Source organism: Silurus aristotelis, assembly GCF_946808225.1.
Source record: "Silurus aristotelis genome assembly, chromosome: 3".
In the NCBI taxonomy this organism is placed as follows: domain Eukaryota; kingdom Metazoa; phylum Chordata; class Actinopteri; order Siluriformes; family Siluridae; genus Silurus; species Silurus aristotelis.
In genome coordinates this window covers 18,088,379-18,110,557 of record NC_139576.1, presented here as the reverse complement: position 1 = coordinate 18,110,557, position 22,179 = coordinate 18,088,379, and the positions used below count along the sequence as shown (strand labels likewise).

The 22,179-nt window shown below is 37.2% G+C and overlaps 1 protein-coding gene and 2 long non-coding RNA genes across 4 annotated transcripts in view; 2 read left to right on the top strand and 1 right to left on the bottom strand.

The window, feature by feature from the left end:
• LOC310723413 (uncharacterized protein) overlaps positions 1-22,179 on the bottom strand; it is a 76,285-nt gene that overhangs the window by 44,055 nt on the left and 10,051 nt on the right. The window contains exons 4-7 of one of the 2 annotated variants that reach the window (XM_083536443.1): positions 20,014-20,295; positions 18,036-18,275; positions 17,660-17,758; positions 14,693-15,905 (exon numbers count right to left, since the gene is read on the bottom strand). The exons of the other annotated variant lie outside the window; for it this stretch is intronic. Coding sequence (XP_083392569.1) covers positions 15,865-15,905; positions 17,660-17,758; positions 18,036-18,275; positions 20,014-20,295 — 662 coding nt within the window. The 3' untranslated portion in view covers positions 14,693-15,864. Of the gene's footprint in view, positions 1-14,692; positions 15,906-17,659; positions 17,759-18,035; positions 18,276-20,013; positions 20,296-22,179 lie in introns of those variants that run through there. 2 annotated transcript variants of the gene reach the window in all.
• LOC310723439 lies at positions 13,539-14,603 on the top strand. The gene is made up of 2 exons (XR_014532686.1): positions 13,539-14,357; positions 14,393-14,603. It is a non-coding gene; the product is annotated as an uncharacterized lncRNA (long non-coding RNA).
• LOC310723434 overlaps positions 19,711-22,179 on the top strand; it is a 3,790-nt gene continuing 1,321 nt past the window's right edge. Inside the window, exons 1-2 of the long non-coding RNA XR_014532680.1 lie at positions 19,711-19,881; positions 21,981-22,179. The exon at positions 21,981-22,179 is cut by the window's right edge and continues 71 nt beyond it. This is a non-coding gene — a long non-coding RNA (uncharacterized lncRNA). The remainder of the gene's footprint in view (positions 19,882-21,980) is intronic.

Genomic DNA, 22,179 nt, shown 5'->3' with positions numbered 1-22,179 from the left:
AAACAAATCTGTGCGACTTGGTATGACTTGATGACTAAGTTGCAACTTGACTTGACTTGACTTGACAAAGAGTATGACTTGACTTGACTTGACTTGACCCTTACAACAGAATGACTTGACTTGACTTTGACTTGCAATGTTAAGACTTGGACTTGACTTCAGACTTGCATTTAGTGACTTACTCCCACCTCTGCAGAGATCTACAGAATTCTATGGGAATCCCTGCACGTTGAAAAACGACGCTAAAGGGATACCCAGTGCGTCAAAATGTGACTCCAGGGGATCCTGCCTAAGCGTCCATATGTGACAAGTTGGTTCATGATACAAATAATTGTGTAACACACATTTACAAAATCCTTTAAAAATGAAACAAAATCATTCAGCGCAAAAGTTAAAAGCACTTTAAAAATATTTACATATTGGTTTTGATCCAGGTGTGTGTTTGTATTATAGTGTGATGTGTTATTTTATGTACTTCGTTCTGTGTAAAATTTCAAAAAAATTCTCTGCTGTGAAACAGAAGTGTAAATTACACCTTTTACACATCACTTTGGGTGTTCCTGTACACCATGGAACTCTGCACCTTCCCCTTGTCATACATTATTGACCAATGTGAGGTATTGTCCAAGCAGACATCCTGATTATGATTGGGAGCAGTGGCCAACTACCCCTGCTTCCTCCCATCTTTGTGGTATTTGGGTCTTGAAGGCATACAGAGGCATATGGTTATCTTTTGTCATTCCATTGTTAGCACAATCCCGTCTGTAGATGAGCCAACATATCACCACTGCCATATTATTCAAATGAAAGACTAAACGGTGATACTATTTCTGTGATCTGATGTTAGTGTGATATAAAGCAATCAACGAATCCAACAAGTGAACACCTCCCATGTGCTGATTGTAAGTGGATACTGCTGCAGAGCATGGGACCTCGATCGTTCTCTTTTGGCACCTACATAGCTACTGAGGAGGGTGACTGACCTGTTGTCATTTCATTTCACTACATGCAGCTGGGTTTCTCCAATATAAGCTGTTTGTTCCTGAAAGGACTCACGGCCAGATCTTTTCAGATTGGCATCTTTTATCATGTAACTACCTGACAAGCGATTAGAGCACACCGTCCACAGACAATGGATGCCTTGCTGAGACAACACAAGTATTAGTGGGACTGAGGTAAACCAGTTGTCAAAGAACAATTTGACATTTACATTTTTTGGTATTGTTCTGCTAGGTGCAGTACTGCATTCCCACTTGCCCCTACATCTGGAAGTCCAGGTGGATGGACAGCTTTCCCAGTATAAATCTCAAAATTGTGTGGAATACCGTCCACCAAGAATTTGGTACCCCATTTTCTTGGTTTACTTGGGAGATATTCAATTCCCTGGTGGTCTAGTGGTTAGGATTCGGCGCTCTCACCGCTGCGGCCCGGGTTCAATTCCCGGTCAGGGAACCGACCCCAGCCATTAGGGTTGCACAAGCCAGTGCACTCCTAGTGCTGGTCCCAAGCCTGGATAAATGGGGAGGGTTGCGTTAGGAAGGGCATCCAGCGTAAAACGAGCCAAATCGAACATGCGGATCATGAATACGAATGATCTGCTGTGGCGACCCCTAAAGGGAGAAGCGGAAAGAAAGTTTTACTTGGGAGATATTGAATCTTCTCTTGCCCTTGAATGGTACCATTTGTTTATCCACACTTGTCTCACACAAAGGCAGTTCTTTTAGATTGGCAAGGATGTGATTTATGAGAGGCAGAATCTTGTATAGCCATTCTTGTGAGCTGTAAACTCATTAGGGTTTATACTGTGCAAATATACATGTGATAATGTGATGACATTAAAAGACATTGTCAAAAAAAAAAACATCCTTAGAAACGACCCCTATTGCACAAAGTTGCCCTGAGGCAACAAAAAGAAAAACTTATTTTCTAAACATGCAAAATAACAAAAAAATCTTTAGAACATGACAAAAAGCTTCTCCATGCATTCATACATGCACATATATTTTTTATTTACAGTTAATATCAATTTAAATAAGATTACCAAAGTAACAAATCTTACCTTGTCCTCACACCATGTGCTATGTTATTGCCAGATGTTATTGGATTGTTGTTTGATACTTTTTGACAATTTTAGTTGTTTGATATTTATATATATATATATATATATATATATATATATATATATACATATATATATATATATATATATATATATATATACATATATATATATATATATATATATATATATATATATATATATATATATATATATATATATATATATACATATATATATATATATATATATATATATATATATATATATATATATATATATACATATATATATATATATATATATATATATATATATACACATACATACACAGTGTTGGGCAACGTTACTTTTAAAAGTAATGCATTACAATATTGAGTCACTCCCCATAAAAGTAACTAATTACGTTACTTAGTTACTTTTAATGGAAAGTAATGCGTTATATTACTTTTGCGTTACTTGTATCTCTTTCATGCCTTACAGGTGTAATATAAAGAACATATCTTTCGCTGTCATCTCGTAAAACATCGTGCAATTCCGTAAATATGACCTGGTCCTCGTCTACATCATTCTCCGCTTCGTCATCAGCTTGAAACATTCTGAACGCTTTTACAAAGTTCGCGCTATTATTAGTGACCGTGGCAGTTTATCTTTCCACAAAGAGCAAATGAGCTGTGAATTTGCTCTCTATCTCCGCTGCGATGGCATCGTACATGTGTCTCCCACGGAAAACTTTTATTCTGAGCAGTCAATAGATCTGCAGTGGTGGAAAGTCGGCAAAAGTTTTCTATATTTCTGTCTCCATTTCCATATATGCAACATTTGCATAATGTTGCATATATTCAGCATTATACACACACACACACACATCTGTAGTGCTGTGCTTTGCATGCAGATGTTTTTTTTTTTTTTTTTTTTTTAAGTGTTATTCTTTGCAGTTGACAAGAGCTTTTCACCAAAACATAATCTACACTTAACCATTATTCCGTTCTCCTTTTCCTTGACTATTTCAAAATAATAAGAATACTTTCATCGCAGTAATGTAATGCACTGGTTTGCCATCTCCGCTTCTGACCAGCTTCTGTTCCCGCGGCTCGCACGTATGAGTGTGCGATTCTACGTGACTACGTTCATTTTAATTCAGTATTTATTTTTTTATGCAAAATAATTTAACTGAAAAGTCGCATTACTTTTTTAAAAACGTAACTCAGATATTTATGTGTAAATTTATAAAGTAACGCACTACTTTACTCGTTACTCCAGAAAAGTAATGTTATTACATAACGCACGTTACTTGTAACGCGTTACCCCCAACACTGGTTATGAATGTGTGTATGTATGTATATGTGTGTGTATACATATATATGTGTGTGTATGTATGTATGTATATATATATATATATATATATATATATATATATATATATATATATATATATATATATATATATATATACTGTATGTATGTATGTGTGTGTGTGTGTGTGTGTGTGTGTGTGTGTTTGTGTTTGTGTATATATATATATATATATATATATATTGGAAGTTGTAACGAGGCCAGTTCTATTTCCTTTGCGAAAAGGCTGTTGCAGTGATGGTTCTGCTGTGAAAGTGAATGAGTTGGAAAAGAAGCCTAATTAAAGAAAGCTGCTCTGTTTGACTCAACAATCGTGGTGTCCTCCTCACAAACAATAACTAAGTTATTATTAGTAATAAGTCATTATTCATAGAACAATCGTGGTGTCCTCCTAGTTCATCCTTCATACAAACACAACGCAGAGACATTCGGGGGAGCACACCGATGAAGAGGGTTACATCTATGGCACCGTGACCCGGATTGTTGTTTTTTTATGTCAATGGAAGTAAGCTTTCAGATAATTAGTAAAAGAAATAATAATTGTATTTCATTGTTTTTATTTATTTATTTTTTTAATTTATTATACTACTTGACTTTATTTTTGATAAAGTTACACATGATAAACAATAACCCATCCACTTATTAAAATTGCAATTTATTTAATTACAATATTGCAAACACTATACAGTATATATATATATATATATATATATATATATATATATATATATATATATATATATATATATATATATATATATATATATATATATATATGATTGTACACTACATCCACACTGTTCTGCACAGGTATGAAGAGTCAAAGAAGTGAAAGAGAAATGCAAGGGCTCCCTGAAACCACCCCCCATTGACCACCTCACTGTCTCCAAGTACCATTAAGACAGCCCTTTCAGGCCACCACATGGTTACCAGTGAAGTAAGACAAAATCCAGGAGAAACAAATAGGCATGCCTGTCAGTTTGACTATAGAGATTGAGTCCCAGCCAGATGTTAACCTTTAACAGTCCGTCAGGCCTAAGTCATCGCAGTTGGCAGTACAACTAAAGAGTGTGCCTCACTGGCAACAGTCGGGCAACTGTTCCAAAGCCTATGAACATCAGCCCTCAGCTCATCCACAAGCCCCAGATAACACCCCTAGTGAACTTCCAACCACCATGCATATGTCTGCAGTTAGCCCGCACCTGCCTAATTTGTCGAATTCCAAGCTAACATGAATGACTGTGTCCCTAACAGTAATGCTTCACCAAATATGGCTAGCAGAATGACAACTGACCGGACCCCTTTCCCAAATGACCCACACCCACCCAAAGCATCATCTATGCCACCTAAAGCCAACATTCCTTATTATCCCAGTATGTACTTCTCTCCAGATGGTCTGAATTTTTCTGAATACAAGGTTGTTACACCCCAAGCTAATTTGACTGGCCATCCAATAGGGATTCCGGCTCCTCAGTCCTCATGCCATAGTGTACTAAATGCCATGTTCTCAACACCACCTGACTCATTTCTCCCAGCAGTAACTCCTGTCTTGATGGAAACCAGCTTTCCTCAGAAAACAGACCCAATTAATGTGAACAAAACTTACAATGATCAACAGTACACTTTACATTCAAACTGTGGCATTGTGTCAACTTCTTCAACTCCTGCGTATGTTCCTATGACTGTGCCAGTGTATCTTGGTTCACAAATGTATGCCAAACAACCCATTCCCTTGACACAACCCGGTTTTACTGGTACGTGATGTGCAAATATTCAGAGGTGGTCCAGATTGCAGGATTCTTATTGAAAACGATACGGGACATGCAGTATCTTACTGATGCTGGAGGGATGCCTGAAAATCTGGGATTTGCTACAGTGGTGTGACATTTGAATGGTGAAGCCAGTAGGCTAGTTCTGAATCTCTCTCCCAATGAGCAGAATACCAACAGAGCTTTTGAAGAACTACGAGCTGAGTATAGTGATATTCAGACATCTCTTGACCCATTAGCTGATTTCTACTAGAGATACCAGTGCACAGGTAAATCAGCATGTTCGGGGGCGGTTGAGGTAGATGGAGAGACATGTAAGGCTTTCATTGATTCTGGCTCTCAAGTCACCACAATCACTGATGAGTTTTGGCGACGACATCCTGTTCTATGTACTCAGGAATTGAAGCCATCAGACATCCCCATTAAAGGTGCTGCTGGCCAGCCCGTATCTTCTGTTGGTGTGCTTTGTATCAACCTAAAGTTTTTGGGAAGGGTGTATTCAAATGTTCCTGTTTTTGTTGTCCCTGTAATAGAGTACCGGTCCAGTGTTCCATTGCTTATTGGGATTAATGTGATAAGGGTTTCCAGAAATGATCTCAAAGCATCATATGGCAGAAAATATCTGGCTGAAGTGATGTTATTGGTTGGTGTAACATCTGGTGGGTGTCATGTCTCAGGCATTCCTTTTAAACCTTTGACATCTACATTTTAATCAAAGGATGTGCACCACAGCCTATACTTTTATTGTGGGGTTTGTATACCACAGTGTCCTACCCCCACCCTGGAAGACACGAAGCAGGACAAACGCTGACCTCTCCAGCTGACTTCAAAACAGCATCAACTGATAACACAAGCCAGTCTCTATACCTTACACAATACACACACACAACCCCGAAAGCCAGATAAAACAATTCACTCTCGAAACTCTGCCCCAGTACGTCTGTTTGTGACACACACACCACAAGGGAGCATTCATTTATTAATTAAACAATAAATAAAATGTTCCACAGCCCATGGCATAAACCTATATCTTGTATGTATTTTCTCCCCAACAATGGTTATACTCTAAAATGTTTAGTAATGTACCTCTGTTTTAATGTTGTCTCTTCTTTTTGATGTCAAAGTTGATGTACAATAATCTGCTCTTTAGGAAAGTAAGTGATATTAGACATGGTTTTCATGATCTGTTCCTTATTTTCCAAACAATGGTGCATTTTATTTGATCATGAAATGTACCATACTGTCTTAATACAATTTGGATAAAACTTTAAGTTCTCCAAAGCAAGTATAACCCGGAAACCATGCCCACAAACGCACGAACAAAGGAGGTTTCCCCCTTCACATAGCATTGGCCATTCACCCAAAGATGGGTGGGGTTCAGGACCTTTAAAATATCTTAAACCCACTAATCAATAGTCAAGTCAAGCTCTTTTGCTCACTCGGATCGATTGAAAAGGCTCAGATGCCCAGGGTCTGAAGGCCCGGGGGCCCGAAGGCCCGGAGAGTTGAACGTTTAGAACAGCCCAGCAGCGACTCTTCGAGATTAGATCTCAAATCCTTTTTTCTTCTTTTCCCTTCTCTTCCTCCTTTTTCCTAATTGTAACTTTTTTTTTTTAATTTATTTATTTATTTTGTATGTTTGTGTAGTTAGTTTTATGTTGTGTTTGTCTCATTCATTAAACACTGTATTTTTCATAAGTAATTGTCTCTGGGTACCGCTCACATTTCAAGGTTCCTGCAACATTCGATCTGAACTACATGCTCTATTAATTGTACGGTATAAAGTAAAGGGGGGGTCGCGTCTTTCTTGGCCGAGGAGATACCTCTTTTATAGAATTAATAAAATAGTATACTGTCTGTTGTTGAAAGATTTATGACCAAACTCTTGATGTCACCCATATGAGGATGGGTTCCCCTTTGAGTCTGGTTCCTCTCAAGGTTTCTTCCTCATATCATCTAAGGGAGTTTTTCCTTGCCACTGTCGCCACGGTTTGCTCATCAGGGACAAACGCACACCATTCACCTTCACTGTTGTTTTCTGTAAAGCTGCTTTGAGACAATGTCTGTTGTGAAAAGCGCTATACAAATAAACTTGACTTGACTTGACTTGACTCTGTTTGGTGAAGAACAGACCCAATAATTATAACGTTCTGAGAAGCCGTTTGAGTGGTCTGACAAATGTGAGAAAGCATTTAAAGCATTGAAGGGAAGACTGACTACTGCACCAGTTCTAGGCTACCCTGACTACAGCTTGCTATTTGTACTGCAAACGGTTGCTTCTGGCGAGGGATTGGGGCTTTACTTACACAAGTTCAAGACGATGAGGAAAAAGTGATTGCTTAAGTGACCCCGCACACAAATTAGAGTTTTTAGCTCTAAAGTGGGCAGTTACAGAGAAGTTCCATGACCACATCTATGGACATAAGTTTTCTGTGCTGACTGATAACAACCCTCCTAAATATGTGATGAGCACTGCAAAGTTGGATGCCACAGGCCAGCTCTGGGTGTCGCAACTTGCCATGTTTGATTTTAACATTAAGGGCGTTTTCACACCTAGTTCGTTTGAGCCCTCCAAACGCTCTCGGAGCGGTTCGGTGTGTATATGTGAACAAACCAAGTGATCTCAGACCCTTAAAAGGACCCAGAAGCAAACGGTACTCAGACCACCTCCGGAGGTGGTCTGAGTACGGTTCGTTTGTGGTTCGATTTGTTTGTGACATGTGAAAGCAATGAGGTTCCGGTCCGCTTTGCGGTTCGTTTCGCCAAATGTCCCTGGAGGCTTGCCATACCTGCAGCCGTGTTTCCTCACAGCTGAAACACAAAACTTTTCGACATGGCAGGTCGCGGAGTCGTGTGGTCTTATGAAGAAAGCTGTGCACTTATTGATATTTGGAAAGAGGATGGCATTAAACGGCAACTATTCTCAACACATAAAAGTATTTCTTCTGTTTTCTCAAAAACTGAAGGAAAGGGGCTACAACAGAACAGCACTACAATGTCGCGTAAAAGTGAAAAAACTACGACAGAAGTACATGAGCACACGTGATAAAATGCGTCGAAGTGGGGAGTCTGCTGAAATCAAGGATTCCTGTCCGTTCTACGACGATTTAAATGAGATTTTGGGTGCAAGCCCCTGTGCTTGTCCAGTAGATGTTGTCGAAGGTGGAAGTGTGGACTTGCAGAATGAAGAGGAAGAAGGTAAGGATCATTTTGGCATCCGTGTAAATGCTTATAATTAATAAACATTATGAGGTTATTTAACAGACAATATTCGTGGAACATATGATTGCACCTATCATTAGTTAGCTACACTAATGTTACTGTATACTAATGTATGCTAAATAATGGGCATAATATTACCATTACCAAATCTTGGTGAATGTTTGGTCAACATTCACCAAATTAAATGATGTACTAACAAGTTCTATCGTTTTTTTGCGAAAAAATTAACTAAATATATATTTGAAAACTGTTAATTCATTACATTTAAAATAATAACCAGTAGTTAAAACCATAAAGTGTTATTACTTCCTGAGCTAATAAAAGTGTACAGTAGACATGAACATTATGGTATTACATTAGGTTGGTCAGGTAAGCGAATAATGCGATGCGTTACCCTTCTGATCAGTGTGATCACTGTTTATTGTTTTATGTCTTTTAGAATTTGACAGATGTAGCAGTGTTACTGAGAGCAGCAGTGCCAGTGAAAACAACATCACGGCGATGACATGACTGCAGCAGACACTCCAACACATACAAGTCTGCCATCGGTTAAAAACCGACAAACCCGACGTCTCAGCATTAAGGGCACCGTCACAGAGGTGACATCTATGTTAAGTAGCATGATTGACCAACAAAAACAGTACTTTGAGCTCTTTGCCACTGGAGAGGAGGAACGTCACCGCAGAGAGCTTGAACTGGAGCGGGGACGCTTTAGACTGCAAATAGAGTTGGAAGACAGACGTCGACAGACCCAGATGGAGCATGACCAAGCTATGCTACGTATGATTGCCCAAGTGATTAGTGCATCTACACATGCTGCACCTAGTCAAACACCTTTCCCTGCTCCAATCTACACACCAGAACAATCAACCACACTTCACCGACTTACACCTGCACACCACTCAAATCAAGGATTAGCAGTGTATAACCAAGAAGATTCAACTGATGCTGCTGCCGAAGTGCCACTTTCATCAGTTTTACATGAGATTAACAAATTCAACTGAAGAATCACTGGGTTGTTGTTGTTCATTACTTTTTAGTTTTTCAAAACTTTTTTGCATTAATGTTATTGTTGCGGCTGTTCCATTTGCACTTAAAGTAGTTAATTTTTTAAAGAGGGGAGTAGCACAGTGATGTTGAGCATAGTTTTTGCATTAATGTTATTGTTGCTGTTGAAACATATTTTGTATATATACACTCACACACACACACATATTACAAATGTTGTATCATTTGCACTTCTTAAACTAGTCAATTATTTGTTAGAAAGCATATTGTTATGTTACTTCTTACAAGCATACTATCTGAAAGATTTTCAGATATGGTTTTCATTCGTGAATCAGTTTTGTATGGACCAACATACAGTAGCACAGTGATGCAGTTTTTTATTTGTTTAGTATAATTAACAGATTGTTGAAAATATTCTGTTGTGGTCATTTGTTACAAAAAAATTATAAACCAAAGGTTAGTATACAAAGCAATTCTGTTGTCACTTTTGATATAATTCTTTTGAAAAAACAATAATCACTAAAACGGAATAATGAAATGTTATGAAGAAAGAAACATTTTACATCTTATCTGACAAAAGAGAAAACTGGCTGTATCTATCATATTACCAAATTCTAAATTTTACAAAAATAAGCTGTTAAAGCTCTGCGAATGTCTTGACCAGTGGCATAATCAAGGATTGGCAGCTTTTCCTCACCCATTTCCCTGTCCACTTCATCTTCCAAATTTTCCAGTAGTTCGGACTCCAGCATTTCACCTCTGCTCTCACAATAATTATGACGTGTACAACAAGCTGCCACAACTTTGGGAATCTTCTTGAGGTTGTGGTTGTTTCTCTTCAGTAGGCATCGCCATCTTGCTTTCAGCCTGCCAAATGCTCTCTCTGCATACATCCTGGCTCTGCTCAGTCTGTAATTATACAGACGCTGGTCCTGGGTAACTCCTGGTGTTTTAGGAAATGGCTTTTGAAGCCATAGTAGGAGTGGGTATGCAGCATCTCCTACAATGCATATAGGGACAGAAACACCTTGAAATTCTTCTGTCCATGGTGGAAAAAGTCTGCCTGATTGGCCTTTTTGGAAGATGGAGGAATTTCCAAAGACCCTTGCATCATGCACCTTTCCAGGCCACACAACATTTATGTCCCAAAACATCAATTTGTGGTCCACAACACCTTGCAGAATTATTGAGTAGTAACCTTTTCGGTTATAGTAGTCAGACTTGTTAACATGTGGGGCTATGATAGGCACATGTGTGCCATCTATAGCCCCAGCACATTGGGGAAAGCCCCACCTGTCTCTGAAGCCATTTACTATATTTCTCAGGTTGTTTCCTGTAGGAACTTTGATCACATTTGGTTTCAGGATTAAGACAATGGCTGAAACTACTTGCTGTGTCACAACACATGCCGTTGAGAGGCCGATACCAAACAAGTGTGCAATAGAGCGATATTCAACATTTGTAGCAAGCCTCCAAATTGTAATTGCAACTCTTTGTTCCACAGTGAGAGGAACTCTGTAGCACGTTCGCTGTCGCTCCAGGTATGGCCTAAGTACACTGCAGAGGTACATGAATGAATCTCTTCTTATCCTGACATTGTGCAACCAATCATCGTCTGACCAGTTTACCGTGCTTTCCCACCAAGCCCGAGACTTGGGTTTTGTCCAGCATGACCTTGAAAAAAATATAGAACAGTACATTTCACAGATGGTTTGTCAAGAAGCATTGTAACTGTTGAATAGCTACACTTTGCACAGGTAAATACACCAAAGCTATATTTTAATGGAAATTAATACAGTTTAGAAGATAATTACATTTATTGTTTTGTAACTTCTGTTCATTAGGGGTGTGTTACTTTTCTATACTAATCGTTCAGATGACAGCTGAAACGTCACAAGTAGTCCTGTCGCAAGCATCAGAAGTTGTTGATAGTATTGGGAAAAAAGTTTATTTTTAGCTGCTATCCTTTTCCTCTTAAGTTTTTCCAGATGCTTTCCTTTGGTTATGATTTGTCTCACACTTTCTCTTCTTGTCTTCTGTTCAAAAATGTACCACAGCCATGTGATGACAACATTTAAAGAGGCCATTTTGAATACCCAAAATCCATTGCTGCACAGAATTCTGGGTTCTGAGTTCTTATGAGGTTGAGGTGTGAACACGAAAGGGTCTGAGATCACTTCAATACTAAAGAGGACCAAAAAGTATTTTATATTGTGAACACAAAAGGGACTGAGGTCACATTTGCTTAGATCACTTTCTGGTTCACTTTAAGTGAACTGGGTTTGGTTCTTTTAAAACGAACTATATGTGAAAACACCCTAAGTGTAGGCGAGGCAAGTCTAACTCAAATGCTGACGCACTTTGGACGAGACACCCGTCATTCGCCTGAATATCTTGACTGACAGGTGTCTTGTCCAATGATCTGTAAGTTTCCAATCATAAACTATACCTACCTTTTCCGGTTTGTCTAAATCGTTGCACGAAACACATTAACAAATCCAAAAACACAACGACAAATCTGACAAACCGGAAAAGGTTGGTATAGTTTGTGAATGGAAACTTACCGATGATTGGACGAGACACCTGTCATCCAAAATATACAGGAAGTATGAAATCTTATAACTTTGTTTCTTGTAAATGTGTAAAGTTCTTCGTTTACTTTAAACTTTTTTATATTATTTGGATTAGTGCACCTTTAAATTTAAAAAATAACAGAAATAAACTTTGGTAAGCAAGGAGAAACTGGAATTAATTCAAAGATACTTTGAGGAACGAAATTCATATGCAGTGATGTTGGAGATGCTGCAGTATATCATGACATGAAGATCTAAGAAATTTTAAGATTTGGCACGTTTTACGCTGGATGACCTTCCTAACACAAACCTACCCATTTATCCGGGCTTGGGACCGGCACTGTTTGTGCAACCCTAATGGCTGGGTTTGGTTCCCTGACCGGGAATCGAAACACATGAACAAATCCAAAAACACAACGACAAATCCGACAAACCGGAAGAGGTGGGTATAGTTTGCGAATGGAAACTTACAGATCATTGGACGATGCACCTGTCACTCACCTGAATATCTTGACTGACAGGTGTCTTGATATGTAAGTTTCCATTCACAAACTATACCTACCTTTTCCGGTTTGTCTGAATTTTGTCGTTGTGTTTTCGGATTTGTTAATGTGTTTTTGAATTTGTTAATTTGTTTTCAGATTTGTTAATTTGTTTTCGGATGTTATTTTGTTTTTGAATTTGTTATTTTGTTTTTGGATTTGTTAGTGTTTCCTAATTTGTTAATTTGTTTTTGGATTTGTTAATGTGTTTTTGGATTTGTAAATTTGTTTTCGGATTTGTTAATTTGTTTTTGGATTTGTTAATGTGTTTTTGGATTTGTTAGTGTTTCCTAATTTGTTAATTTGTTTTTGGATTTGTTGTTTTGTTTTTGGATTTGTTAATTTGTTTTCGGATTTGTTATTGTGTTTTGCACTTCTCTGCCAACGTAAAAAGCACTATAATAAGAAAAACAAGAGTGATGTGTTTCAACCTGGTGACAGAGGGATGGTGAAATTGTGTTATGTTGAGGGAAAACAGAAGCTGGCTGACAGGTGAGAACCACATCCATATATTGTGGTAAAGAAACAGCCAGACATTCCAGTGTATGTGGTTCGTTCAAAAGATGGTGAAAGGGAAAGAGTCGTCCATCGCAATCTTCTGGCCCAGTATATGTTTTTCCCCATGGGCTCTGATGAATCTGACATTGAAGAACTGTCTGGGATAGTCTCAAGTGATGCTGAGGGAGAAGATGATTACACAGTGCACAACTGTGGATCTGCCGAATGTGGTGGTTGAAGAGTGCAAACAGAATGAGAGTCTGTTGGAAGACATTATTGGAGATAAGACACCACTGGAGGTATCCCATCCTGACGTCATGCCCTAAAAGGTGAAAGTGACCAGGAGTTAGAGAGAGGAAGAAAATTGTGGGAAGAGGCCAAAGCCAGGAAGACCTGCTTTAGCAACACACTTAGTCATGCACATACGTGATAAAATGTCAAATTTTACATTTACTTTATTTCAATAACCTGAGTTTACTGATGACAGACGACATCATTTAAGGAGGGGGTGGATGTAGGGATAGTGTAATGTGCTCTCCCTGCCTTTGGAAGAAGCTGTGTATTCGCAAGGGTGGAGCTGTTTTTCCCCAGTTCTATTTTCTTTGTGAAAAGTTAAGGAGGATTATCACTGTTCTTCATAATGTATTAAATTTACCCAATTATATTAGCCATCTATGTTATTGAAAGAAATATATTGTTATAAAAAGGGTTTAATAACATGTATGTGAAATGATTTTTGATGGATGGTTTTATATATTTTATATTTTTTGCGTTTTTTTTTGTGTTCCATGTGGTGCAGCATATTTTATGTAATGTCATGTGTTTGAGGTTAAATGGTGTATTTTTCGGTTTTATTCTTTTTATTTTGGATACAGCCAACATTTGTCTTTGTAATATGCAGTAGTTTAATTTTGTTTTTCAGTGAATTTGTGAACCATGACGTACTATTAAGCTGTAGCCACACCCATATTTAGTTTAACTCTAATTTGTTACGAATGTGTGTATGTATGTATATGTGTATATATATTGGAAGTTGTAACGAGGCCAGTTCTATTTCCTTTGCGAAAAGGCTGTTGCAGTGATGGTTCTGCAGTGAAAGTGAATGAGTTGGAAAAGAAGCCTAATTAAAGAAAGCTGCTCTGTTTGACTCAACAATCGTGATGTCCTCCTTACAAACAATAACTAAGTTATTATTAGTAGTAAGACATTATTCATAGAAGTAATCAGTGCAGAGTTAAGTTTAACAAATTATAATTTCACTGTGATGCTAATTAACTTGTATATGGTGGGAATGCCAATAAATGTTTACTTTACTTGACTACAGAAACATGTACAAACGTACAAAACGTGTTTGATTGAAACAAGCAACCTGCACAAAATAAGTGTTTGGTTCTGCAGGGAATCAGGCAAATAAAAATTATAAACAGTGCATCCAGAAAGTATTGACAGCGCTTCACTTTTTCCACATTTTGTTATGTTACAGCCCTATTCCAAAATTTTACAAACAATACCCCATAATGACAACATGAAAGAAGTCTGTTTGAAATCTTTGCACATTTATAATAAAAAAAAAATCACATGTGCACAAGTATTCACAGCCTTTGCTCAATTCTTTGTTGAAGCACCTTTGGCACAGGTAATGAGTGGTGCCTGGTTTCCTCCAGACATGACGCTCAGCATTCAGGCCAAATAATTCAATCTTTGTTTCTCAGGGTCTGAGAGTCCTTCAGGTGCCTTTTGGCAAACTCCAGGTGGACTGTCATGCACCTTTTACTGAGGAGTGGCTTTCATCTGGCTCTCTACCATATACACCTGATTGGTGGAGTGCTGCAGAGATGGTTGTTCTTCTGGAAGGTTCTCCTCTCTCCACAGAGTAACCCTGAAGCTCTATCAGAGTGATTATCGGGTTCTTGGTCACCTCCCCGACTAAAACCCTTCGCACCGATCACTCAGTTTGGCTGGGCAGCCCGCTCTAGGAAGAGTCCTGATGCTTCCAATCTTCTTCCAGATGATTAAGGCCACTGTGCTACCTTCAATTCCTAAGACTTCATGGCTTAGTTTGTGCTCTGGCATATAAAACTGTGGGACAGGTGTGTGCTTTTCATAATCATGTCCAATCAACTGAATTTACCACAGGTGGACTCCAATCAAGTTGTAGAAACATTTCAAGGATGATCAGTGAAAACAAGATGCACCCGGAACTCAATTTTGAGTATCATGCCAAAGGCTGTGAATACTTATGTACATGTTTCTATACGTTTTATTTTTCTTTCACGTTGTCATTATGGGGTATTAACTGTAGAATTTTGAGAAAAATAAATAATTTAATCAATTTTGGAATAAGGCTGTAAAATAAAATGTGGAAAAAGTGAATACTTTCCAGATGCACTGTAAATGGGAAGTTTATCATATAGCTCCTGTATCTATTTTCTACCTAGGCACACCTTACTACCTACCTGCAATATATCTATAATCCATTCAGCTGGACAGATTCTATCACAAAAAAAGATACAATTTTCTCTAACAAACAATCAGACAGATTGATTAAAGATGAAACAGAATATTTTTAGTCACACTTGTTCAGCTTAAACACAAATATTTTTCCATGGTCATTTAAAAGAGAAAGTGGAAGAGCAAAAAAAGTTAATTTAACTAAAAAAACAACAAGATGGTTTTTAAGATTTCTATAAATATAAAAAATACTAAGATGCTGGATTCATTCTCTCTCTCTCTCTCTCTCTCTCTCTCTCTCTCTCTCTCTCTCGATAATTTTTTCCCATCTTGCTTACATAAGAAAATACTGATATAAGTCAAACAAAAGCATAAATAGAAATGCATCACTCACCAGGTTCCTGATTAGAATTTGTAGGTATATTACCTAAAGAGACACAAACAAAACATGTGTAAATATTGTGCTGCAGCAAATGCGGATGTGGATATTAGCAATAATACAAAAAAACTAATGTCAAGCTAATGTGTTTAAAACTAACACATAACTGATTTTATTTACATATGTATAACTGTAAACAGGAAATAAGGGCATTGTGGTAGAGAAAATATTGGATATGCCATAACAATCCATTTTCTTTTGTTTTGTTCAAATGTAAAGTTGCCATCATTTTTTTATTTAGCTTTTGTTTGCCATATATATATATATATATATATATATATATATATATATATATATATATATATATATATATATATATATATATATACACACACACACACACACACACACACACACTCTATATATGTAAATTATTTCTTTTGCACATGTACACTTGCACAAATCGTCAGGGATTTTGTAGTTTAAGAGTCGGGTGTATGATTAGCCAATTATTCCAAAAAAGTGCAAATGGCTAACGATCATTGGTTTAGTATGTAGGTGTTGAAACACAGTCGTTACCAAAAAAGTAACCGCTGTGTAAGAGGCTTAAAACTGGGTGAGGTACAGTTAAACTCTATGAAGTCAGGTTGAAGTCAGGTTGTCATCTTGTTGGCAACAAGACACAAGGTAGTTATACTGCAGGGGTCTCTTCTAGGCAAAGAATTCAAAGCAGGCTCAAATTTCAAGATGTGCTGTTTAAGCTATTGTGAAAAAGCACCAAGGAACAGGCAATGTTTAGGACTGCGTACAGTGGTCGGCCAAGGAAACTTAGTGCAGTGGATGAAAAAACAACAAGCTTACTTTTCCTCAACATCGTAAGATGTCGGCAGTGCCATCAGCGAAGCACTGGAGGAAATCAGTGGGACCCAGGAACACCCATTTACTGTGCAGAGAAGCCTGGCCAGAACTGTTCTTGGAAGAATTGCAGGCAAAAATCAATATATCCAACATGGATACAAGGATAGGTGGCTCAAGGATAGGAAAGTGCTCTGGACTGATGTCAATAGCAAAAAACAACTTATTTGCTAAAAGGCTAAAGAACAGTACAATAGTGTCTGTAGGCAACAGTAAAGTATGGATGAGGATTCTTGCAAATTTGGAGCAGCCTTTCTGCATGTGGAGCTGGAGATTTGGTCAGGATTAATGTGTCTTCAATGCTGAGAAATGCAGGCAGATACTTATCCATCATATGTACTACCATTAGGGAAGCATCTGTTTTATTCCACATTTATTCTGCAGCAGGACAACAAATCCCAAACCCAAAGTCAGTGTCATCAAGAACTACCTTCACCTTAGAGAACAACAAGAAAGTCCTGAAAGTAATAGTTTTGACCCACACAGAACCCTGGTATCAACATCAAGTCTATCTGGGATTACATGAAGAAAGAGAATGATTTGGGGGGGGCCTGCATCCGTAGATTTGTGGTTAGTTTAAAAACTGTCTACAAGTGTACCTAGAAGAAATTATGCTGTTTGGCAGGCAAAGAATAATAACAATAAATATTGTTAAAATAAATAAAGATTTGATTTATCTTCTGTTCATTGACTTTCCATTTTGTTAATTGATAAAGATAAACTATTAACACTTCTGTTTTTTTAAAAACATACTTATGTTACAGATTTTTTTTCACATGTGCTATAAACACATGCAGGCTATTGCATATAAATTTTATATTGTATATAAAAGGGGTGCAAAATTTAAAAACTAATTTAAATACTGAGTGCATTTTGGAATGTCATACCTTTACTGTAACAACGTTTAGCAATACCAGCCAAAATCAAAATTAATATAGATATTAGGGGTATCAGCCAGTAAAGAAAAGTTAGTCCTTTGTTACCACCTGCAAACAACAACAATGGCATAGAAATGATAAATTAGTTTCACAAAAAATGCTGAAATTTAATATTCTTTAGTAATTATACTAAATAAGTGTATTTTGCTAAACAGACTACTTTACTGTTATTGTACATATATAACATATATTATAGTTAAAATATAGCATGAAATAAAATGAAAATCAATGCATTTATCTAGCAGCAGTGAGGCCAAATCTCTAGCCAAAAACTAAATAAAAACCAATAATGAAAAAAGTAATAATAAATCAAATCAAACATTACCTTTGTAACAGTTCATAAGTGTGAACTTTGCTGTTTTTTGGCTCACTTCATTTTGTGCAGTGCAGAAATACATTGAGTTATTAGTTTCTTGACTGGTGATATGGACACTGCTCCCAACATGAGAGAAGCCATTGGGCCCCGTCCATGTAAATTCTGCTGGCACTGAAGAGCTCTTTGTACACGTGAGTGTAATGTCTGTGGCATTCTTCTTGCAGGTCACTTTGGGTTTAGAAACTGGATCTGAATATAAAATGTATACAAATATTTGAATTAAAATAACATACTGTAAGGCATGCGCTTTTGGGCCATGTACCAGTACAACAGTAAAACAAAGCCCAATTATATGTTGGATAATAATGTCTCAAAATACCTGGAACAACATAACCTCAAAGTGGTCTAGTGGTTAGGATTCCTGGTTTTTACCCAGACAGCCCTGGTTTGAATCACAGTGTGGGGAACCTTGTTCTTCAGAACTGAACTATGCACAGAACTGAACTGTACAAACTCATACACACTCAACTGTGTGTTACTGAACTGTACAACAACTTAATCTACTCTTATTTCAAAATTCATTCACATTCTTGATTTTAGCACCACCTATTTGATTTTATTTATATTTTTATTTATGATTTATAATGTTTACATGTTGTTTTGCACCTCTCAATTGTGGTTGTTTCTGTTTTTGAACATTGTGTTCATATTTACATGTTTATAAATACACTCTTGTTTATAGTTCTCTTTTGCACAAAGTACTGTATTACATTATACAGTAGATTTACTGGTTAGTGTGTATCTGTCCCACACTGTCTTTTCTGCACTGTCTTTTGTCTGCACTGTTTACACTCGGTTGTACACGATGCACTTTATGTGGCAAGGACAACTTACTTTAGTCCTTAGCTTTGTGTTCTGTATGTAGCTCCGACTACTGATAACTACCGAAATATTCGGACTATAAGCTGCTACTTTTTCCCCACGCTTTGAACCCTGCGGCTTAAACATTGAAGCGGCAAATTTATTTATCATTTTTCATGGGTTTTTCCCCGTTTCACAAACTTCAAGCCAAAAAACTGAGCCCCATAACATTAGACCAATGAAATTGCCAAACCGGTTCAGGTGGGCCAATGAAATTCTTTATATCAAATCGGGTGCGCTCCCACTGAATCGGGCCACACCACATCATAAATATGAATGAGGTTCCTCTGACATTTGACCTGCCGCTTACTCGGTCTGTCAACAGGAAATGCGAATCATTCGTCACGCTGAAAACAACCGGGCATGAAAAAACGCACTTCACCTGTGTTCTGAGCTGCACGGCATCGGGAGAAAAGCTGGTGATTTTTAAACGCACGACGATGGCAAAAGAAAAACTCCCAAGAGAAATTGTTGTGAAAGGAAGAAGGAAAACAGTGAACAATTACTTTCTTGGTAGGCTACTGTTAAGATACAAGCCGTGTTACAGTCACTGTCTTTCATTAAAGCCTGTGCAAAGTTCATTAGTTTTAATGTAGACACCTGCGGCTTATAGACAGGTGCAGCTTATTTATGCTCAAAATAAAAATCTTTGTCAAATTCAGTGGGTGCGGCTTATATTTGGGTGCGCTTTATAGTCCGGAAATTACGGTAAATGTTGTTTTATTTTTTTGATTGTTTTTTTTTTCCCATACTGAAAAACAAAACATTAACTGTTACATTTTACAACAATGTCCATGCACTCTCCCATGGTGAATAACATCCAGACTGTCATAAATTGCTAACAGCCAAAACTATCACTTGCTTAAATATTATATATTTTTTTCCAAAGTAGGTTCAGAAATATGGCAAGTCCACCAATCAGCTCTACAGAAAGGTAAGAATGAGTGCATGAATTACTCCTGACAGAGCCATGCTATTAGTTACAGAAAACTAATCCATACCTTTATGTAGAAGAATTCAACAGCATTTTTATAAAAAACTAAGACACAATCTAAGAGTCACTTACCGATCACTTCAACTTGTATTATTTTTTCCTCAAAAGTGCCTACATCCTTGTATTGGTATTGACATTTATATTCACCGCTGTAAACCTTCAGCATTTTAATAGTGAGCTCTCCAGTTTTTATGTTTAGCTTTGCGTGGTCATGGTATCGATACTGCACAGGGTCACTTCCACTGTACCACTCAACCACCAAGTTCCCTCTGTGTTTCCACTCAATAGTTGTAAGAGCTTTTTGAGCGTTTAGACTAAGAGTCTGAGTTGATCCAGTCGCAAATTTCTCACAACCTAACAAATCAAAGAAAGAAACAGAATGAAATGTGTGCCAAAATATAGTTCCGAATTTTAACTCACAAAACATAAACTCAAAATGCATATTCTATATACTGTTAAAATAGTAAAAGGGGGAAAATATTACAAAAAAATCATACAAAATGAATCTCAATAGGGAAAGGTGGGTTCCCTTGTCGGATTTCCCCCAAAAGACGCAAACAATGAATGCTTAATTTGATGTTATATTTCTAATTAAAAATAGATGAGACGCTTTAACACATATTTTAAAACAATTATCAAATCGATGAGTTGAAAAATGCGTTAATATCCGAAACTGATGTAAATCGTTTCGACATGCTTCAGACAGGAAGTGACGTCATTTCGCACAATCTCGGAACCGACAGTGTTGCCTGTACGGATCGAGTAGTGACAGTACCCACCCAAAACTCCTAACACCGGAAATAATGTTTTTTAACCCTAGTCCAAATTACTCACTGTAGCTTAAAATAACTTATTGAAAGTGAATGTGTTTATATTTGGCAGTTTTAACTTACTTGCACTACAAATGAATAAAAATACTAAGACAAGAAAGAATGCACCGGCAGCCATTTTCTTTAGGTTTCGTTTCCGAGAAAGGGTGTAAACTTGTGGACGTGCTTAGTAATCACAAATACATCAACACAACTTAGAGCTGCAGTCAGCTGTGAAGAATGTATAAGGTGAATGTTTCTCGTACTGCGAAAAGACGACCGAGAGAATCGATTTTATGAACTACTGCGCACTGTGACGTAATTATTTCTTCTTCGTTAGTGCTTAGACGATCAATTAAAAAAAAACTGTGTATTATCGCCATCTACAGGACTGGAGACTGATAGAGCCAACACCCACTCATATCCATGTCCTACTCACTGACAGTTTCCCTAACATCTGATTATCCTAATTATCTGATTGATCTCTGTTTATCCTATAGTGATTATTCAATGGGAATGAAATAAACTATTAGGGAAGCTGCAACTAAATGGCCGGTGAAACATTTCAGCTGTTACAGCATTACAGCATGTTGCTGTTTGTTGTTTTCCAGACAATTTATCAGGCTTGATACAAACAAGTTAATTAAAATGGTTGTCTACAATCAAATGTCTGACTGCCTACTGTCTGACCAGTCTAAACGTTTAAAGCAGCATATTCTACAGACACTTATCTTGTAGCCATCACTAAGATGTTTTATGCCACTAGATTAGACTGTCTTTTTTGCCATCTTCATGAGTTTTGGAATTTGTGGCAATAAATGCCAATGTTTTACTTCCTATCCATAGGGTTTGGTTATATAGGTGGACCTGGTGGGGATCCTGGACTCTTAGAAGTATGAGTAGATCAATATGTATTTATGCTGCATGATTATCATTTTACCAAAATCAAAATTATTGATTTAACTTAATAGATTTAATTCATTAACAGGGGTGAACATGTAAGAACAGATGTAAGCCCTAGACTTTTGCCCCAGTTGAGTGCTTCAGGAGTGTGAGCAAAAATAATATGTGGACTTTTTTATGTTTATGTTTTATGATTAGATCAATATAAGTAATATTTAATTGTCCTATCAAGTTAGATTTTATTATTAAATATGAGTGGGCTATAGCAGCTGTAAATAAAAATTAAGCACCAGAATTTGAATATATTCTGCTCTGTGTGTGTTTTAGGAATGTGATCAAATGCAGGAGTCCACAACATCCTCCTGGCAAAGTCCAGCAGCATAAAAAAGTAAAAAATGTTGTAAAGAGTTATTGAGATTAGTGCGATCTCATTTAAGCTATGATTGCTTTAGCATTTTTTTCACCATTTGCAGATGTAAACAGTAAGTATTCAAATGTGATGCTCTTCTGCTCCATGTGTGTCTTA